Source organism: Callithrix jacchus, chromosome 12 (assembly GCF_049354715.1).
Source record: "Callithrix jacchus isolate 240 chromosome 12, calJac240_pri, whole genome shotgun sequence".
In the NCBI taxonomy this organism is placed as follows: domain Eukaryota; kingdom Metazoa; phylum Chordata; class Mammalia; order Primates; family Cebidae; genus Callithrix; species Callithrix jacchus.
The window spans coordinates 21,142,639-21,164,411 of NC_133513.1; the positions used below are offsets into that span (position 1 = coordinate 21,142,639).

General features: G+C 44.1%; 2 protein-coding genes across 13 annotated transcripts in view; one reads left to right on the plus strand and one right to left on the minus strand.

Moving 5' to 3' along the window:
• KNOP1 (lysine rich nucleolar protein 1) overlaps positions 1-21,773 on the minus strand; it is a 179,671-nt gene that overhangs the window by 34,987 nt on the left and 122,911 nt on the right. For all 10 annotated transcript variants that reach the window (XR_013524711.1, XM_078344815.1, XM_078344814.1 and 7 more), the window contains exons 2-3: positions 7,108-7,184; positions 3,090-3,138 (exon numbers count right to left, since the gene is read on the minus strand). Coding sequence is in view for 9 of the 10 variants with exons in the window: in XM_078344810.1 (XP_078200936.1) it covers positions 3,090-3,138; positions 7,108-7,184 (126 nt within the window). In the remaining variant the exon portion in view is untranslated. The remainder of the gene's footprint in view (positions 1-3,089; positions 3,139-7,107; positions 7,185-21,773) is intronic.
• Positions 1-21,773, plus strand: part of IQCK (IQ motif containing K) — a 149,539-nt gene that overhangs the window by 6,018 nt on the left and 121,748 nt on the right. For all 3 annotated transcript variants that reach the window (XM_035267114.3, XM_035267115.3, XM_035267116.3), the window contains exons 2-4: positions 6,047-6,111; positions 9,294-9,423; positions 11,022-11,119. In XM_035267114.3, the coding sequence (XP_035123005.3) occupies positions 6,047-6,111; positions 9,294-9,423; positions 11,022-11,119 (293 nt within the window). The remainder of the gene's footprint in view (positions 1-6,046; positions 6,112-9,293; positions 9,424-11,021; positions 11,120-21,773) is intronic.

Sequence of the window (21,773 nt, forward strand, 5' to 3'; positions counted from 1 at the left end):
GATCGGCTTCCTCAGCCTCAAAGTGTTGGGATTACAAGCCTGAGCCACCACACCTGTCCTGCTTCCCGTTCGCTTTCCATGGCCCCACACTCTCATTTGTCAGTCATTATAGATTTTACCTGTTTAATATCTCCCACCATCCCCACCCTGTCCCCACTCCCCACCACCCCCCACCCCCAGTCTTCACGTCTGCTGCCTTAAATCAGGCCCTTACCTTGCCCCCTGCTTGGATTACTGCTGCAGCTTCTTGAGGCAGGCCTCCTTCCAGACCATATTCCACCCACTGTCACAGAAACCTCTCTAAAATTCAAATCTAATCGCATCGTGCTGTGACCTACAATGATTTTCACAGCTTACATGATAAACTCCTTAGCTTAACCCTTAAGCTTCTGAACGATCCCATCTCTGTTTACTTTTCTTGGGTCATCACATACCATTTACCCAAATCATCCTAATGGCAAACGTTTATTGAGCTGCTATGTGTGCCAGGCATTGTGCTAGGTACATTACTTCCCATGTAAGCCTCACAGCAACAGATGAGGAAATTGAGGCTTAAAAGGTTAGGAAACTTGCCCAAAGTAAGTGGCAGGGTCAGCTTCAAACTCAAGTCTGTTTTGACTCTCAAGTTCAAACCCTTGAACAAGACACCAGCATGCCTTTAAAGCACAGACTGGGAGCACTGGATACATGTTAAAATGCAGCTTCCTGGCCGGGCAAGGTGGCTCACGCCTGTAATCTTAGCACTTTGGGAGGCCAAGGGGGCTGGATTGCCTGAGCTCAGGAGTTCGAGACCAACCTGGGCAACATGGTGAAACCCCATCTCTACTAAAATACAAAAAAAAAAAAATTAGCCAGGTGTGACAGTGTGTGACTGGAGTCCCAGCTACTTGGGAGGCTGAGGCAGGAGAATGGCTTGAACCTGGGAGGCAGAGGTTGCAGTGAGCCGAGATCGCACCATTGCACTCCAGCCTGGGTGACAGAGCGAGATTCTGTCTCAAAAACAAATATATAAATAAAATGCAGCTTCCTTGGCTCTGTCCTCCCTGGCCTGATGGGCCAGACTCCTAGGTGGTGAGTCTGTGAGCTCTGCGTTTTAAATAAGCACTTCGGTACCACTGGTGTGTACTGTGTACTTGGAGTCACACAAAATGATTCCTCCAGTGCACCGTACTGTTCCTCTACTCCATGCCTTTGCACAAGCTTTGCCTCTTCCTGGAACATCCCTACCTTCTCATCTCTCTCTCTGAAGACTCGACCCAAGTGGCCCGTCTTCTGGAAAGCCTTCTGTAACTCCTCAGGCCAATTTCAGAGCCTTTTCTTTCCCCTCCTCTAGGCTGTGGCTGAAGCCCTCTACGGCAGCACTTTCACATCTCATAACCCCTGGTTTATCATTCATCCCCTCTCCAGAACATGAGCTCCTCTGTCCTGTTCATCTGGCTCTCCAGCAACCTTGTACACCCTGCCGCCATAGTAGATGCTTGCCAAATGTTCATCTGATTCACTTCCAGCATCACCTTTCTGCTCCATCCCCTTCCAGTAGGCTACTGTGGGTCAATGTTACATTTTAATTCATCAGGAACACATTCAGCTGCAAATAGCAGAAAACCCAACTCATAATGGCCTAAACAAAGATGCTTAATTATTCTCCCATCCCAGAAGTGCAAGGGGAGAGGGTTCAATTGTGGTACAAGGGTTCCACTCTGCCAACAAGATTCCAGGCTCTTTCTGTTCTGCTTCTCCTAAAATGTTGCTTTTGTTACATAAAATGAGCAACCGCTTTCACTTGTTCATAAGGTTCATTTAATATGCATATAACATTAAATTCCCCTAATGAATTAATGTTATTTATAACCATTGGTAATTGAAAGATTGTAAATATTTATACATTTAATATACCCAATTAAATTTTTTTTTTAATTTTATTTTTTTGAGACAGACCAGCACTCAGGTTGGAGTGCAGTGGTGTGATCATGGCTCACTGCAGCCTCAGCCTCCCAGGCTCAGGTGATCCTCCTACCTAAGCCTCCCAAGTAGCTGGGATTACAGGCATGTGCTACTACACCCAGCAAATTTTTATATTTGTTGTAGAGACAGGGTTTCACCATGTTCCCAGGCTGGTCTTGAACTCGTAGGCTCCAAAAATCTGCCCACCTTGGCTTCCCAAAGTGTTGTGATTACAGGTGTGAGCCTGTAATCCGCACCTGGCCCCTGCTTTTCTTAAGCGTTTCTAATGCAGAACAGAGCAGATAAGCACATTTTTCTAAGCACCGAAACAACTTTTGTAAATTGAATTAATTAAACTATTGTAAATCAAGTGGTTTTAAAGAGTTTGTACTCTACAAACTTAAATTCTTTTATGCCTTTCAATGTAAAAGCATCAGTCTGTAATCACTTTTCAGATTGAAATCCAAAACTGACATTATCAAATATGTTACATTCTATCAAACATTACAGACGTTTTAAGTAACAAATACATCAGATTGTCTTGAAAGCAAAGTATTTTCCCATTCTTCATACTTCTATATAATCATTTCAACTGTATGTCTTTTGTAATCATATGATGAAGAAATTTGTATCTTTTCCATTAAAGTGAACTCCTGAGAGATTTCACTGGAAAAAAATATAACAATAAAGAAATGCAAATAAAAGCAAACAGCATTTTTTTCTTTTACAGGTGTTGAAAAATTTTTAATGTATAAGATTGATTAGAGAAACAGGCAGTGTCACTATTAGGAGTACAAATGGTTATCAACTTTTTGGAGAAAAGTTTGGCAATTTGGCCCAAATTTTAAATTATTTTTTCCTTTGGTAGAAAAAAATTCCACATCTAAGAATTAATTCTACCAAAATACCTCTCTATGGATCAATGATATTTGTATAAAGATGTCCTCTGAAACATCATGTATAATAATAAAATACTGGAAATAACCCAAATGCCCATTAAGAATATACTGGTTAAATAAATGTGGCACATCGTGTAGGTAGCAGCATTGAAAGGAGACCCGTATTTAACACCTAGAATGGTTCATGGCAGGTGATGGGCTTACAATAAATATAAATGAATGAAAAAGACATCAAAAATAACTTACGATATGGTTTCTTCTGTTCATCCATCCATTCATTCATTCTGCAAGTATTCTGTGGGGAAATAATGGTAAGACAGATCCAGGCATTTCCCTCCCAAAACATATAGTGTATTAGAAAGATAGTCATTACTGGCCAGACGTGGTGGCTCAAGCCTGTAATTCTAGCACTTTGGGAGGCTGAGGCAGGTGGATCACTTGAGATCAGGAGTTCAAGACCAGCCTGGCCAACATGGTGAAAACCTATCTTTACTAAAAATACAAAAATTAACCAGGCATGATAGCGGGTACATGTAATCCCAGCTACTCAGGAGGCTGAAGCACAAGAATCACTTGAACCCAGGAGGCGGAGGTTGCAGTGAGCCAAGATTGCACCACTGCACTCCAGCCTGGAGATGGAGAGCGAGACTCCATCTCAAAAAAAAAAAAAATTGGTTGGATCTATTCCATATCTAATAATGGTTTTAGGGTTGCAACAGGATTAGTGTGACTTTTACACTCTACATAAGACATCCCTGTGTTACTTGAAATTTTCTTTCAGTATGTCTTGCTTTTATAATCAGACAGAAAATAAATGTATACATTTTAAACCCACATAAGCAGTTTTCATACTGTCTCAGTGGTTCCCAAGGCAGCTGGAGAAGAAGGGTGAATTTACATGCATGCCCGAGAGGAAAAAATATGGTAGAGCTGCCGCTGGCACGGTAGGCAGAATTCTAAGACAGCCCCAAGATTCTTGCCGCCTATGCACACACCTCAGTTATTCAGTCAAACACTAATCTAGGTATGACAGACTATTTTCCAGATATGTTTAAGGCTTTTAACTAGCTGATTTTAAATTAGGGAGATTATTGTAGGTGGGCCTGACCTAATCAAGTGAGCCGTTAAAAGAAGGCAGAAGTCAGAGATTCAAGCAGAGCAGATTCTCCTGCTGCCCTTCAGTAGCAGCAACCAAGTTGTGCGTTACGCATGGCAAGAACCTGAGAGTGCCTTCTAAGAGCTGAGAGGGTCCCCAGCTGACAGCCACAAGATAGCAAGGACCTCAGACCTCAACCACAAGAAACTAAAATTCTTTTTTTATTTTTTTTGAGACAGTCTCATTCTGTCGCCCAGGCTAGAGTGCAATGGTAAGATCTTGGCTCACTGCAACCTCCACCTCCCGGGCTCAAGTGATTCTTGAGTAGCTGGGATTACAGGCATACACCACCACGCATAGCTAACTTTTGTATTTTTAGTAGAGATGGGTTTTCACCATGTTGACCAATCTGGTCTCAAACACCTGACCTCAGGTGATCCACCTACCTCGGCCCCCCCAAAGTGCTGGAATTACAGGTGTGAGCCACTGTGCCCGGCCAAGAAACTAAAATTCAACAACCAATGAGCCTGGGAAAAGATCCCAACCCTCAAAGATCATAGCTTTGGCTGTGACACCCTGCATTCAGCCTCGTAAAACCCTGATCCATTCTTAGACTCTTGACTCAAGGGAATTGTGAGTTAATAAATTCATATTCCTATAAGTCGATAATTTGTGCTAATTTGCTACACAAGAAACAAATAGAGTTGGTATTGAGAAATAAATTGCTTATAATCTGCAACCTGACATACTTGTCCCCAGCCGATGCTTAGGAGTTAAAAAAAAAAAAGTTGAGAAGTGGAGGAAATGCTGTACTGTATGACAGGTAACTGGGTAATCAGATAAAACTTGTGTCCATATGACTGTATGCCATCAATACGGTCTTGCCCGTAAATTAACTTTTCCTCATGACTGCAAGTGGCTCTACAATTGCCTTGACAACACTGACCTTTCCAGAAATATTTTTATCAGTGTTTGCTTTAGAGATGTAATGAATACAGGCCATAAGCATTTTCTGTTCCTCTCTCAGTCCTAGCTGTTGCAACCCTGTAGAACTTATGTGGACTGTTCTTTGTGTTAGCCTGTTCTCTGCGTGTGCTCAGTATCTTCCCTTAACCAACCTCCACGTTCTCTTCCTCCCTTATTTCCTTTCCATCATGTTGTCAAAACCTGAAGTTGTGTCCTCTAGGAAACAGTTTCGGACTCTTACATAAAGCCTCATAGAGCCTTGACTCTTTCATGTGAGAGGTCAACCATCTCTTACCGACTTCATTTTAAAATTTAATTTGTTTATTTAGAGATGGAGTCTCGCTTTGTTCCCAGGCTGGAGTGCAGTGGCGAGATCTCGGCTCACTACAACCTCTGCCTCCCGGGTTCAAGCAATTTTCCAGCCTCAGTACTCCCAAGTAGCCGGAACTACAGGCACCTGCCACCATGCCCAGCTAATTTTTGTATTTTATTTATATATTTATTTATTTTTGAGATAGAGTTTCACTCTTGTCACCCAGGCTGGAGTGCAATGGTGCAATCTTGACTCACTGCAACCTCCACCTCCCAAGTTCAAGCGATTCTCCCGACTCAGCCTCCCGAGTAGCTGCGATTACAGGCATGCATCACCACAGCTGGCTAATTTTGTATTTTTAGTAGAGACAGGGTTTCTCCATGTTGGTCAGACTGGTCTCAAATTACTGACCTCAGGTGATCCGCCCGCCTCAGCCTCCCAAAGTGCTGGGATTACAACAAGCATGAGCCACCAAGCTGGGCCCAATTTTTATATTTTTAGTAGAGACAGGATTCACCATGTTGGCCAGGCTTGTCTCAAACTCCTCACCTCGGGTGATCCTCCCACTTTGGCCTCCCCAAGTGCTGGGATTACAGGCATAAGATACTGCACCCGGCCTCTTACCGACTTTAAATACCATTAAATGTTAACTTTAAATTACATTAAACATCAACCTGTCATGGCTAGTTTTTTGTTTTTTGTTTTTTTTTTCATTTCTGTACACTACCAGCCAAAATAAAATTTAAGAATGTTTTATTCAGAAAAGGAAATTATACCAGAAACTACAGAGAAGTATGGAATTGAGGATCTTTTTTCCTTTCCCTTTAGAGTATGAAGCTGAGCAGCCTCCCTTTCCAGAAGGATATAAAGTCAAACATGAGCCTGTGATTACTGTGAGTATTACCCAGGCCTCAACCTGAGTAAGAAGTTCTTAAATGAGAATAGCATGGATTGCTTGTGAATGTCAGGCAGTGTATGAGTTCAGGAGGTGGGAAAAGGGAGGCACCAGAGTGAGAACCAGAAACTTGGGGCCGATCCCTGCGCTAATACTAACAGTGTGACTTAGGGGGTATCACATAACCTCTTTGAGCCTTAGTATCAGTGTCTATTTTATTCATCTGTTTATTTTCTGAGACAGGGTCTTGCTCTGTCGACCAGGCTGCAGTGCAGTGGCACCATCTCAGCTCACTGCAACCTGAGTAGCTGGGACTACAGGCACCTGCCACCATGCCTGGGAGTTTTAGTCAAGACAGGGTTTCATCATGTTGTCCAGGCTGGTCTCAAACTCCTGACTTCAAGTGATCTGCCTGCCTCAGTCTCCCAAATGTTGGGATTCCGGGTGTAAACCACTGAATCCAGCCGGGTTTCTGCAGTTATTAAATGGGACAGATGATCCTTGAGTAATTCACAGGGCTTCTGTGGGGCTCACATGAGATCCTGGATGAGAAAGGCCTTTGCAGTGCACCATATCCATTGTGAGGATAGCTGCAGTTAGAGCAAGCTTCTCTGCTTCCTGGGTAGGCAAGATGATGACTAAGAGAAGGCAAAGGACAGGGCAGCCAGGAAGAGACACCCTCATGAAGTCTACCTTGGAATTAGAAAGGAACTTAAGAGTTTAAAATTTTTAAAAAGCAAGGCTCTGAGAGATGAAGGGACTTGAGTCTGGTAACAGGGATGGAACCAAAACCTGTTTCTGGACATGTAGTAACTGCCATGGCTGCAGCTGCCTGCGACAGAGACCTTGTGTCTAAAAACCGTCTTGTTCTGTGATTGTTCCTTAACTCCTTAAAGCATCCTTAAAGCATTGTTCCTTAAAGCATCCCGTTCTTGCTTTATGGATGCAATTCTTTCTCAAGTTTCTCTGCAGATACAAATCACAGTTCTCTCACCTGAATTCTCTGTGCTGCTTCCAGGTTCAGTTGTTCTAATAGTTGCTCTTCACCTTCTGTACTATGGTCTTCTTGACCTGTGTAAAGAGATTCAATTGTTTGTTTAAAATGTACAATGGTCCTCAGTGGATTTTTCTATATAGCTGGTATACTAGGGTTCCCCAGAGAGACAAAATCAGTAGGAGACAGATAGATAGCTAGCCAGATAGATAGATAGATAGATAGATAGATAGATAGATAGATAGATAGATAGATAGATAGAAGGGATTTACTGGGTAATTGGCTCACACGTTTATGGAGACTGAGTAGGCCGTCTGCAAGCTGGAGAACCTGCTTGGAAGGGAAGCTGCTAGAGTGGCTCAGTCCAAATCCAAAAGCCTCAGAGCCAAGAAAAAACAACAGTGTTAACTACCAGTCTGAGGGCCTCTGTTTATGATACATGGCAGGGTTAAGTGGAAATCTGGCTGGGCCTAATTAGGCTCTGAGAGCCCCAGGGACTAGGGTCAGAGAACCTGGAGTTCTGAGGTCCAAGGGCTGGAGTAGAAGGGTGTCCTGGCTCCAGAAGAGAGCAAGAATTCACCCTTCCTCACCTTTTTGTTCCTTCCAGGCCCCCAGCCAATCCAGTGGTATCTGCCCACATTGAGAATAGATCACCACTCAGTCCACCAACATGCACACCAGTCTCTTCCAGAAAACTCTTGCTGTCACACCCAGAAATAATACTCTGCTAGTTACCTAGGTATCCCTTACTCCAGTCAAGTTGACACTGAAAATTAACCACCACAATATCACAGCTGGTGTGGTTTTCTTCTACTGCAGTATATGTGAGTTTGTTTTCTGTATGGGTCTCTTCCATGAATAGCAGAACACTGACTGGGTGCTCATGAAGAGTGATTGTCCACTGGCAGACTTTTCTTTAGGATGAACAGGCAGAGAGTTGGTATTTTGGGATTGGGCAGGGGGGTCTCCAAATCAATTTTTTTCTTTCGTTTTTGAGAAAGGGTCTCACTCTGTCACACCAGGCTGGAGTGCAGTGGTGCAATCAGGGCTCACTGCAGTCCCAACTTCCTGGACTCAAGCGATCTTCCCGCCTCTGCCTCCCAATGCTGGGACTACAGGCGTATGCCACCACTGCCAGCTAATTATTTTTGAATTTTAGTAGAGATGAGGTCTGTGTTGCCCAGGCTGGTCTGGAACTCATGGGCTCAAGCCATCTGCCCTTCTCAACCTCCCAAAGTGCTAGAATCACAGGTGTGAGCCAACGCACCCTGCCCAATTTTTTTTCTTTTGCCACCATCATGGTGCCCTAAGCAGTTCTAAGTGTTCTGCTCCTTTTCAGGTTGTTTCATTGGTTCATGAAAGAATCTAGAGAGCAGGGGGAGCTGGAGACCCAATGCTGGTATGAACACAGCTTCATGATACTGAGGGAGCAGAAGCCTGAGGGGAGTGTGGACAACAGGCCGCGTTAGCCCTGCCAGATTTCCACCCCACCTCGCCATATATCATTCCATTCTTGTTCCCACCCTGTGCAATGCCTGTCAACTTGAGTGTTGTGTCCCTTTGGGATCCGATAGGATGATCGATGTCTGTCCTCTGGGTCAGCTTCCTCCTGTGACTGTTACTTCCACTCTTGCTTTTTTTTTTGAGATGGAGTTTCACTCTTGTTGCCCACGCTGGAGTGCAGTGGCATCATCTCAGCTCACTGCAACCTCCACCACCCAAGTTCAAGCAATTCTCTTGCCTCAGCCTCCCAAGTAGCTGGGATCACAGGCACCCACCACCATGCTGGGCTACTTTTTTGTATTTTTAATAGAGACAGAGTTTCACCATGTTGGCCAGGCTGTTATTGAACTCCTGACCTCAGGTGATCCACCTGCCTCAACCTCCCACAGTGCTGGGATTACAGGCATGAGCTTCTTGCTTTTTGAGTGAGGCTTCGTCCCTGGTGTTTTGTATATGTTTACAAATCTCTCATCCACAGATGTTCCTCTTTTTCTCTGTCAGGGGTTTTTGCCTTGTCATTTATAGGTGTCTCAGGAGGGAAGGGAGACAAAGATTTGTGCTCAGTGTACCCCCCCGAACCTAAAGTCTGATGTAGAATTTTGTTCCTTTATAACATTCTACAAGAAAATACAATTATTTAAACTGTTCGAATGAATTGCCTCCCTTCTCCTGCCTGCCTCCAGGTTGCAACAGTAGAGGAAATGCTTTTTCACGGCTTCAATGCAGAGCACTATTTTCCTGTTTCCCATTTCACCATGATCTCACATACACCCTGTCCTCAAGACAAATCGGAAACAGTCAACCCAAAAACATGTGAGTAAGAGAGATGCCATCTTTTATAACATTGCAGAACCAAAGGGTGGGTGTGGAGGTGGACAGACCTCAGGATACCACATATATAAGAAAGAATGTATGCTTGTTTTATTGTTAAATGTCCTTTATTTCACTGATGTATCTTTAAGATTAAAACAGTAATAAAGAAAATAAGTGACAAAAAGCATACTTTGATTTTATACTAAATAAAAAGTAGGAAAAGAGAACAGTAAACAACTGTAGCTGGCTGTGATGGCTCATGCCTGTAATATCAGCACTTTGAGAGACCACGGCAGGAGGATTACTGGAGCCCTGGGACACCTCATCTCTACATCTCTATAAAAAATGAAAGTCCAGGAGGCTGAGGCAGGAGAATTGCCTGAACCCAGGAGGCGGAGGTTGCGGTGAGCTGAGATCGCGCCATTGCACTCCAGCCTGGGCAACAAGAGCGAAACTCAGTCTCAAAAAAAAAAAAAGAAAGTAAACAATTATGGCCAGACATGGTGGCTCACGCCTGTAATCCCAGCACTTTGGGAGGCCAAGGCGGGGGGATCATTTGAGGTCAGGAATTTGAGACCAACTTGGCCAACATAGTAAAACCCTGTCTCTACTAAAAATTGCTTGAATCTGGGAGGTGGAGGTTGCAGTGAGCTGAGATTGTGCCACTGAGATTGTGCCACTGCAATCCAGCCTGGGCGACAGAGCAAGACTCCATCACAAAAGAAAAAAATTAGCCAGGCATGGTGGTGCATGTCTGTAACTCCAGCTACTCGGGAGGCTGAAGCAGGAGAATCGCTTGAACCCAGGAGGAGGCGGAGGTTACAGTGAGCTGAGATCGGGACACTGCATTCCAGCCTGGGCAACAGAGCAAGACTCCTTCTCAAAAAAAAAAAAATGAGCTGGGCGTGGTTGCATGTACTTGTAGTCCCAGCTACTTGGGAGGCTAAGCTGGGAGGATTGCTGGAACTCAAGAGGTCCAGGCTGCAGTGAGCTATGATCGTGCCACTGCACTCCAGCCTTTTTTACAAAAAAAAAAAAAAACAAAGTAAAAAGCAGAAGAAAACATCATGCTTCTCTGCTTTGTGTGTAGAAGCCAGAGGTGTAGAATGCAGATCTGAGTCATAGTTCCTTGGGCCGTCCCCGGTGCCACACCATCTCCTGCTGTTTTGTTCTGTGCCTCCTGCATGCTTTGGGCCTTGGCTGACCACTGCCTTTATTACTCTGACCATAATACCTTATCCATTCCACTCTCACTCCCAGTTCCTCTCTGGTTCCAGTTCCCACCACACTCCCCTTGTTTCTGTCTCTCTGGCCACACTGGCCCCCTTGATGTTCCTGCTTTGGAGTCATACCAAGCTGATGGACCTGGCCTTATGTAGGATACTTCCTACACCTTCACCAGACTACAGAGGCTCAGAGGGACATTTTAAGTTACTTTAGTAATACAGCCCAGCTCTGCAGTCTGGAGCAAAATAGAACCTCTAAGATCATGTGACTGAATGGACAGTACCTTTTTCTGGTTCAAAAGTAAACATTTCTCCCGGATTAACTTGGGCCACTGGGGATTTGCAGTGGAAATTTTTGTTTGTTTCTTTTAGGTTCTCCCAAAGAATATTTGGAAACTTTCATCTTTCCTGTTCTGCTTCCTGGAATGGCTAGTCTGCTCCATCAAGCGAAGAAAGAAAAATGTTTCGAGGTCAGTGGTTTGGCAGGATTTATTTTAGGATTCTCAATAATTCATTATTATCAGATGATCGCTCATTATCTTGGTACCATCAAGTTGTTCTTCAGATGACCCCTTCGGGAGGGAAAGCAAGTGTTTGGGGTCACTTAGCCAGTTCCAGCCACACCACCTAGTTGTGCACATACATGCGCTGCCATCTGTCTGGCCACTTGGACTCCGGAGAGGTTTTCCGCCTTGCTTGGCCTCCTGCCTGCCCTTCTCCTGTGCAGTTTGGCATCCACCAGGTTTCTTGGGTCTTTGACTTCTGTTTATTACATGCACTGATTAGAGCTCTCCTTGGCTGGGCACAATGGCTCACACCTATAATCCCAGCACTTTGGGAAGCTGAGGTGGGAAGATCGCTTGATGACAGGATCAAGACCACTGGGCAACATAGTGAGACCCCCATCTCTGAAAAAATTTTTTTTAGAGAATGGAGTCTCACTCTGTCATCCAGCCTGGAGTATAGTGGCATGATCTTGGCTCACTGCAATCTCCCCCTCCTGGGTTCAAGTGATTCTCCTGCCTCAGCTTCTGGAGTAGCTGGGACTACAGGCATATGCCACCACACCCAACTAATTTTTGTATCTTTAGTAGAGACGGGTTTCCATGTTAACCAGGCTGGTCTCAAACTTCTGACCTTGTGATCCACCTGCCTCAGCCTCCCAAAGTGCTGGGACTATAGGCATGAGCCACTTCGCCCAGCCTCTAAGAAATTTTTTTTTTAATTAGCTAAGTGTGGTGGCACATACCTGTAGTCCCAGCTATTCAAGAGGCTGAGGCAGGAAGATCCTTGAGGCCAGAGGTTTGAGGTTGCAGTGATCCATGATCACATCAATGCAAGGAACGTGCTCCACCGCACTCCAGCGTGGGCAACAGCAAGACCCCCAACTCAAACATCCCATAAAACTCTCCTTACTTCTACTTTGCTCTGGACTGACTGATCCTCCTGGCCTCTCTCTATTCCATACCAACTGTCATGAATGTAAATTGCTTGCAGAGAGGCTTGTAACACAGTAAGTGCTCAGTAAATAACAGTTGACATTGCACTGCAGAGAATCATCTGTACAAACCGAGTTCCGATCCCGGCCTACCCCCATGTGGATACCCTTAGAGGGTCCCTCTTTTCCACAGTTCACGTGATACTTTGGGTGTATGTGTTTCCTGCACAGTTTTGAATTCTAGAATTTGGGATGATCCAGAAGAATAGAGTAAAAGTACATTTGATATTGACCAAGCACTCGCTCTGTGCCGAGCACTTTGCCAAGTGCTTTGTCTTCCATTATTGCAGTTGCTCTCCCCAGCCATGTGAGCTTCCTTCTGTTATTATCTGCACTCTGCAGAGGAGGACATGGAGGGACACAGAGGCCTGAAATGTGATCAAGGGTGAATGGCAGAGTTAGGACTCAAATCTAGATTAAATGATTCAAAATGATACTACAGGCTGGGTACAGTGGCTCATGCCCATAATCCCAGCACTTTGGGAGTCCAAGGAAGAAGGATTGTCTGAATCTAGGAGTTCAAGACCAGCCTGGGCTACAAAGTGAGACCCAGTATCTACAGGAGAAAAAAAAAAAATTATCCAGGCCTACCAGCTGGTGTAGTTCCAGCTGCTCAGGAGGTAGAAGGATCAACTGAGTCCTGGAGGTTGAGGCTGCAGTGTGCCATGATCATGCCACCCACCCCAGCCTGGAAACAGAGCAAGAAAAAAAAAGATACTAAAAAAATTGGCAGTAATTACGGTGTAAGCCTCAGTGAGTCTGACACATCCTGGGGTCTATAAAATTATTCAAAGTTAATGATATCACCCAAGTAGTTGCCCTTCAGCACGGGGTCCCCATCTGAGAAGAGCTGCGTACTGCTGTGCTGGTACTTCTGTATACCGAGGAGTTGAAGTTTCCACATGTTCTAGCAAACAGTTTTTCCTCATCAGCGCCTTGACGGTATCCTGCCCCCTTTGCCTCTTAATCACTCCATATTATACCTCCCCCTAATTGCCTGCCACTGAATCCACTTAGCATAACATTCCTTTGCAGGCCTCACCATGACAGTTGTGTCTTTACTTGAGACAGAAATGGATGATGAGACATTGATCAGAATTTGGGTAGCATACCTAGGAAAGAAGAATTTGGGATCTACCTCTGGGCCGTGGTTCACCACTGGACAGACAACAGTAGATCCACGTAATGAAGTCACTGGCCGTCAGCCTAGCTTTCAAGGCTCTGCCTAGTTCATTTGTTCCTTGGTTCTTTCCTTCCTTCCTTTCTCCCTGCCTCCCTCCTCCCCAGTGCCCCCCTTCCCGATGGTACCCTCCACCCAAGCAGAACCACTCAAAGTTCCCTGCACTACCTCACGGCCTCCATGCATCTGCTCCTGCTTTTTTTTGGCAAAAAAGTCCCTGAGCTCCTTTTCTCTGCATATTTAAGTTCTGCTTGGTTTTCCAAACTCAGCTCCATAACTTTTCTCTCAAGCTTCCAGTTCCCTGCTGGGCTCAAACTAGAAGTAATTGATCCCAGCTCTCAGATTTCAGAGGATTTCATCTGTTCCTCATTTTATGGCAAATTAAGACATCCTTAATTAAGACGTTCTTAGCCCACTTATACTTAATTTATGCATGTCTGTCTCCCCCACCTCCCCCGTATTTTAAGTTCCTTGAGGACAGATTCTCTGATTTATTTTTATATCTCTGGTCAATGCTACCCAATGCCTAGCACATGGTGAGCATAGAGTTGGCCCTTGATAAATAATAAATAAGTGAGAGGACCCAAAAATAAATTTTATGGGTCCTCTCACGGGAAGGAGGGGAAGGGGATTTTGTTGACACTTATCAAGCAATACTTCATTAATCCTCTCTGGAAGCATTTAGGACCCTCCAGGAACCCCCTGCCCATGCTAGCTCTTCAGACCCCTTCTGGATCCTGAACAACTGAGATGTGGCTCTCCACCTGCATGGCCCGCTCAGCAAGGCCAAAGTCTAGCATACAGTGTTCCCTCCTCTCTTAAATGCAATTCAGCCATCATGTAGCCCTTGCAGGTAGAACTGCGGGTGGAGGCTTCACATCTCTCACCCCAACAAAGATATAGTTGTAAGGTTTTCCTCATATTGCTTTGTCAGAAATCCTAGTTTTGACACAGAGGCCTGGTAAATTCAAATCTGGGGACTTCAGTCCCCCTCTTTCTCCTGATGTGCTACTATAGGCGTGGTTGCCATATTTGAACCTTGGAAGACCATAATGATCAGATCCCTTATTTTCACTAACAAGAGGGCACTATGCTGACAAAGACTGTAAACAGAAAAAGCTGGTAAAGTCAATGTCAGTGATTCGGGTACTGATGATTAAATCCGTGACACCTGTGGTTTGACTACTGCTATGATCATCATCAAAAATTGTGTCAAAAGTCAGAGAAGGCCCGGTGTGGTGGCTCATGCCTGTAATTTCAGCACTTTGGGAGGCTGAGGCGGGTGGATCACTGGAGCTTAGGAGTTCGAGACCACCCTGGGTAACATGGCAAAACCCATTCTCTACAAAAATTAGCTGGGCATGATGGCAAAAAGAGGAGCTCTCTCACTGATCAGTTGCTTGCTGTGGGTCAGCACTGGTCAAATGCTTCCTATGCCCATCACCTTGTTTCACTCTTACAATAACCTTCTGAACCAGACTCTCTTTTTCATCACGTCCCTTTTACGGACGATGGCCCTGGAATGCAGAGAAGTTGAACATTACTCAAGGTCACCTAGTAAGCAACAAAAATCACACATCTTCAACCAAGGCCCAGGTGATCCTGAAGCCTGGGTTTCCATCCCTCCCAGTACATGGGAGTTGGAGGCTGTCCTCAAAATAGCTCCCAGAGATACTGATTTTTTTTCATACATAGCTATTTTCTGAAGAACAGACTGCTCACTTGTCTTTGGCTATCAAATTTAAACTGCTTCCAATTCTTACCTGTTCTTCATTTGCTCACTTGGCTTTTCCTGACAATTTAATTCTTGTCCACTACTCATAACCGACCTTCCCCTGTCGTCTGTGTTTTGACTCTGCTATGATAATCATCAGAAATTGTATCAAATTGTGGTGTGATACAGTTGGTAGGTGTTCTGTGGTTAAAAAGGTGCAAGGTGTGGCTGAGTGGAATGGGAGTGGGGGTGGGATGAAGAGTGGTCCCAGAGCAGACCCTCAGCCTGGCCATGCCGTTGTCAGATGGCTTTGTCTCTCTGCCTTCCGTTTCTGCCGCTAAATGAGGAAAAGTATCTCATGAGTCATATGTCAGCAATTGTATCACTTTTTTCTCTCTTGCTGTTGACCAAAGTATATTCAGTGCACTGTGCCTCTTACTGAATTGAACAAAGGATGGAATATAATGATCAAACAATGAAATGAGCACAGTGGAATCATCTTTGTTTTCATACATGTAAAGAATATCAGCTGGGCGAGGTGGCTCATGCCTGTAGTCCCAGCACCTGGGATACCGAGGCGGGCCGATTACGAGGTCAGGAGATACAAGACCATCTTGGTCAACATGGTGAAACTCAATCTCTAGTAAAAATACAAAAAATAGCTGGGCCTGCTGGCACGCGCCTGTAATCTCAGTTACTCAGGAGGCTGAGGCAGGAAAATCGCTTCAACCCAGGAAGCAGAAGTTGCAGTGAGCCGAGATTGCACCACTGCACTCCAGCCTGGGAGACAGAGGGAGACTCTGTCTCAAAAAAAAGAAAAAGAATATCTAACAGTCAAGCAGGTTGTGTCACCCATGTTTAGTTCTGTTCAAAAAACATTCGTTAAGCACTGCTGTGTGTTGATCATAGGGCCAGACCCCTGTGCACACGAGAGGGGAAAAGACATGGTCCTCTCCTAGAGGAGCCATAATGATGAACTAAAGTTGTTTTTATTTTTCTTCCCCTTGTGTCTGTTTTTTTTTTTTTTTTACTCCTCTGCAGTAAGAATGAATAAGGAGAAATAGCTACAGTGGATCTATAGCTGGGAATTCATTTCTAGACCTTGGTACATGTATATTCCATTGTGAAACCTTTATGCTAATTTACTTGGCCATTATTCTTCTAATTTATACCCTTTCAGAGGGCGCAAAAATCAGCTGAAAGGGCAGTAATTAAGATTTCACGTATCTAATATTTGCCCATAAATAATTTTGTTACAAGGGGGCTAGCAACAGTTTCCAGCCTCTAAGCAGTGATAAAATGCTCTTAAAGGACCAGAGAAATGTCTAATTATATTAGACATTAATGAGGCATCCTTGTGCCAACTCATATTTCATCACTGACATCCTACAGATGAGCTGCTCCTGAGACGAAATGAAAACAGTCTAAATATCAGAGGCTCCGGGGTGCTTGAACAGAGCATTAAAGTTTAAATTTTATAATGGATGATCAAGGAATGTAGAAAATGTGGGTTCTTAAAACTGTTCATGTGTGACCAGGCATGGTGGTTCATGCCTGTAATTCCAGCACTTCAGGAGGACGAGGTGGGAGGATTGCTTGAGCCCAGGAGTTTGAAACCAGCCTGGGAAACATAGTGAAACCCCGTCTCTACTAAAAATACCAGAATTAGCCAGGCATGGTGGCAGGCACCTGTAATCCCAGCTACTTGGGAGGCTGAGGCAGGAGACTTGCTTGAACCTGGGAAGTGGAGGTTGCAGTGGTCTCACCACTGCAGTCCAGCTTGGACGACAGAGTGAGACTGCCTCTCAAAAACAACGACAAACCTGTTCACTTGTAAGAGTGGAGAAGCTCAGAAGGCAGACACAGTGGAATTCCAAATCCTGCTGGACGGCTTCCTAGCAGCATAGCCCTAAGTAATCAGTGAGCCTCAGTTTCCTCAATTAAAAGGACAGCAGACCTGCTCCTGCCATTGGGAAGAAGAGGGGAAGTAATGAATGACGCTTCCAGACCCCAAGGAATGTTAGCTTCCTCCTCCTCTGCTTTTCACGCCTTGCCAGGAAACTCAGTATTTTGAATGCTACAAATATGCAAGGTGGGTGAATTACTATTAACTTTCTTCATTTCCTGACTTAGGATTTTTTAATTAAATCCGATTCCCTCTATGTTCCCCCACTGGATATGTAGTCTTTTGTGGGTTAGTTTTGAAGGCTTAAAAATCACATTATTGCCATTTCAACATTTGTCAGACCCAAGTGGAACTCCTGTTATCCAGATCTGCACAACAGATTTGCATTTTCTTGATTCAGCTGTTCCTCACATCCTGTTATTGGGAATAGATGCTTAAACCGAATGATGACTGGCCTCCAACCAGAATTACATAACTGGAGCATTCTTATCTGTCACCCACAACTGAACTTGCATCAAACGGTTCTTACATAGCAGCGTGATTTGTTGTTTGTTAGGGCCATTCAAATCGTATCTGGAAATAGCATTTATATTGAGTTGCTCAAAAATACTTGCTGATTTTTGTTTTGCCCTTAAACTGCTGATGTCTAGTTATTTATACTTGACTTCACTATCTTTCTGATTTTTTTTTTTAACCTATGATGCAGCCCTCACAGTGCCTGGAACATAGTAGGAACTCAATGAGTATTTATTGGATGAATGAATGAATTTGGATTCTCAAAAAGGGCTGGCCAGGCGCAGTGGCTCAAGCCTGTAATCCCAGCACTTTGGGAGACCGAGACAGGTGGATCACTGGAGGTCAGGAGTTGGAGACCACCCTGGCCAACATAACGAAACCCCATCTCTACTAAGAATACAAAAAAATTTAGCTGGGCGTGGTGGCATGGGCCTGTAATTCCAGCCACTCGGGAGGCAGAGGCAGGAAAATTGCTTGAACCCGGGTTGCAAAGATGTTTCTCTAATCCTTAATTTTTGGTGGAGATGACAATTGAGAAAATAAACCTTAAGCACATGATTTCCATGAATTATCTCAGCCTGAGAATTAGATCAAAACCCTGCACATTTCATAATGTGAATTTCACAAGTGAAATAGATTTATTTAGCCCTTTCCCAAATGGTTGTTTTCAATCATGTAAAAAAAGTAATTGAGTTTTTTGAAGAGGCATCTGTATGGCATTAGAGTGACAATCTACAAATACAGCCAGTGGCTTCTAATTTTGCTGTGACATTAGCTGGGTGCTAGCAGTATTTTATATCGTGTTAAACAAATATACTCTGTGAAAGATAAATAACAGAAAGTGATTGCATTATACAAATAGCTGGTGGAAGTACCTCTGTGGCCAACAACAGATATTGTGCAGACATTTCCTGTGTATATAGTGATGTATGCAGCATGTATACAACAAGCCAAAGGTAACAGAATGCAGATAATAGTGTCTAAATTCGTTAGCTAATAAGTGAAGAATCACATGAAAGTTTGGACCCCTTGCTTGCCTATATTTAATATTCCAACATTTTCGCTATATTAAAAAATTTCAAGAGACATGGGTTACCTTTGTAATCAGGAAAAATATAAGTTATAGATAAGGAACATTGTCAAGTCCTTATATTTGACCCTCATCTAGGTTATTTTCTCTTTCTTTTCTTTTCACTGATACACCCAGTGAATCACCTCACCTGGATCTTTTTACCATTCATTCATTATTACTATTTTTTTGAGACGGAGTCTCATTCTGTCACCCCCAGACTGGAGTGCAGTGGCGTGATCTCGGCTCACTGCAACCTGCGCTTCCTGTGTTCAAGCAATTCTCTTGCCTCAGCCTCCTGAGTATCTGGGACTACAGGCCCACAGCACCACGCTTGGCTAATTTTTTTTTGTATTTTTTTAGTAGAGAGGAGGTTTCACCATGTTGCCCAGCCTGGTCGCAAACTCCTGAGCTCAGACAATCTGCCTACCTCAGCCTCCCAAAGTGCCGTGATTACAGGCGTGAGCCACCGTGCCCGGCCTCATTCTTTATTTACTGTGGCACTCTGGCATCTAAATGCTCACTATGTCTGGTGCAACTCAAGTTTACTAATGAGCCAGTACTGCCAAATTCTGTGACCTCTTGCAGGGACAAAAAGCAGGCCAGTATTTTTGGGGCAGAGTGAGCAAAAGAGATGGGAGGTGAGTTTGACAGGGTCAGCCCGGCAGCCATAACATCACATGGGCCAGTAAACGAAGTGGGTTTTATTTTAAAAGCAGTTGTAAATAATTAGAGCCCAGTGCTTCCTTGTCATAGCATTGTATAGTGTGCTTCTTGCTATCCTGAAATGAAATGCTTAGATGATATAATATAACCTATTTATCAGTTACCTGATTACTTTGTTGTACAATAAACTACCAGAAAACTTTGTGGCTTAAAATAACAATAATTTATTATCTCTCATGACTCTGGGCTGACTGGGCCGTTCTGCTGCTCTGTCCTGGGCTCACTCACGTGACTGCGTTCAGCTGGTGACCGGGCTGGGCTGGGCTGGAAGGTCCAATTCAATCTTATTCAAGTGTCTGGGGCCCTGGTGCTGCCTGCTAGCTGGGACACTTTGGGTCTCCTCCATGTGGCCTCTCATCCTCCAGTGGGCCATACCAGCTCCTTTAAAGCATGGTGGTCTCTGGCAGCTTTCTAAGAGGGTAAAAGCAAAAGCACAAAGCCAAGACCTTCTGGAACATGACTTTCACCAAGTTCCATTGGTCAAAGCAACTCAAAAGTCACAAAGAACTGATGACTACATAAAAGATAGACTCCAGTTTTTCCTGGCTGGTGGAAGTAGCAAAGTCACATTGCAAAGAGGTGTGGACCCAGGAGGCATGATTAATTAGGATGATTATTCTTATAATCTATCACATCTCTGTATAACAATTTCAAAGATATATAATGGTACATGAATATTATAGTACAGTATAATGAAGGAGAAAGAGGGAGTGGGCATGGTGACTGACTTCTGTAATCCCAGCATTTTGGGAGACTGAGGCAGGCGGATCACTTGAGGCCAGGAGTTCAAGACCAGCCTGGCCAACATGGCAAAACTTGGTCTAAAAATACAAAAATTAGCTGGGTATGGTGGTGCATACCTGTAATCCCAGCTACTCAAGAGGCTGAGACACAAGAATCACTTGAACCCAGGAGGCAGCAATTGCAGCGAGTCAAGATTGTGCCAGTGCACTCCAGCCCGGGTGACAGAGCAAGACTGTGTCTCAAAAAAAAAAAAGGAGAAATATAATGAAAATAATTTATAGTGTAGGTAATATGTACTTTGTTTTGTACATTGCTTGGGTAAGATATTATGAAGGTGTCACTTGCTTGTACCTATATATGGAATCATCACACGTACCATAGCTACAACAGGCAGACTGAACCACACGTGTTGTGTAAGTCACTCAAAGAGTGTAAGTGCTGCTGTTGCCCTCGGTGACAGGATCTTCTGAAGTGGTGAAAAACTCCAATTCTGAATAAAACAAAGTGCAGTTTTCTTTTGGCATAAGTGGTAGTTTCTTTTCTGGAAAAATTAACCTGGAAAAAGCCATGCAAAAAAGCCTTGTGTTTACATGTTACATAGAGTTAGGTTCTAGGCTCAGAGAATTACAAACAGGTTTTTTTTTTTTTTTTTTTTTTTTTTTTGCATTTGTGATGAGAATCACCTTTATTTATTTTACTTCAACTTTTAAGTTGAGGGGTACGTGTACAGGACGTGCCAGTTTGTTACATAGGTAAATGTGTGCCGTGGTGGTTTGCTACATAGATCATCCCATCACCGTTCTTACTGACGCTTTTCCTCCCCTTACCCCTGACTCTGACAGGCCCTGGTGTCTGTGGTTCCCCTCCTGGGTCCACGTGTTCTCATCATTCAGCTCCCACTTATATCTGAGCACATGTAGTGTTTGGTTTTCTGTTCCTGCATTAGTTTGTTGAGGTTAATGGCTTCCAGCTCCATCCATGTGCCTGCAAAGGACCTGATCCTATTCCTTTTTATGGCTGCATAATATTCCAAGGCATATATGTACCACATTTTCTTCATCCAGTCTATCATTAATGAGCATTTAGGTTGATTCCATGTCTTTGCTATTATTAATAGTGCTGCAATGAACATACATGTGCATGCATCTTTATAACAGAATGATTTACAAGCCCCCACACTCCAGATTTTACCATGAACTGTCCCAATTAACTGTTGACAGTTAGCTTTAAAAAATGAAATGCAGCTGGGAGCAGTGTCTCATGCTTGTAATCCCAGCACTTTGGGAGGCCAAGGTGGGTGGATCACTTGAGGTCAAGGGTTCAAGACCAGCCTGACCAACATGATGAAACCCATCGCTACTAAAAATATAAAATTAGCTGGGGATGGTGATGCACACCTGTAATCCCGGCTACTTGGGAGGCTGAGGTAGGAGAATCGCTTGAACCTGGGAGGCGGAGGTTGCAGTGAGCTGAGATTGTGCCACTGCACGCCAGCCTGGGCAACAAGAGTAAAACTCCATCTCAAAAAAAAAAAAAAAAAAAAAAGGCTGGTTGGCACGTGGCTCATGCCTGTAATCACGACACTTTTGGAAGTCAAGGCAGGCTGACTGCCTGAGGTCAAGAGTTCAAAACCAGCCTGGCCAGTATGGTGAAACCCTGTCTCTATTAAAAATATAAAATTAGCCAGGCATGGTGGCAGGCACCTGTAATCCCAGCTACTCGAGAGACTGAGGCAGGAGAATCACTTGAACCTGGAAGCCGGAGGCTACAG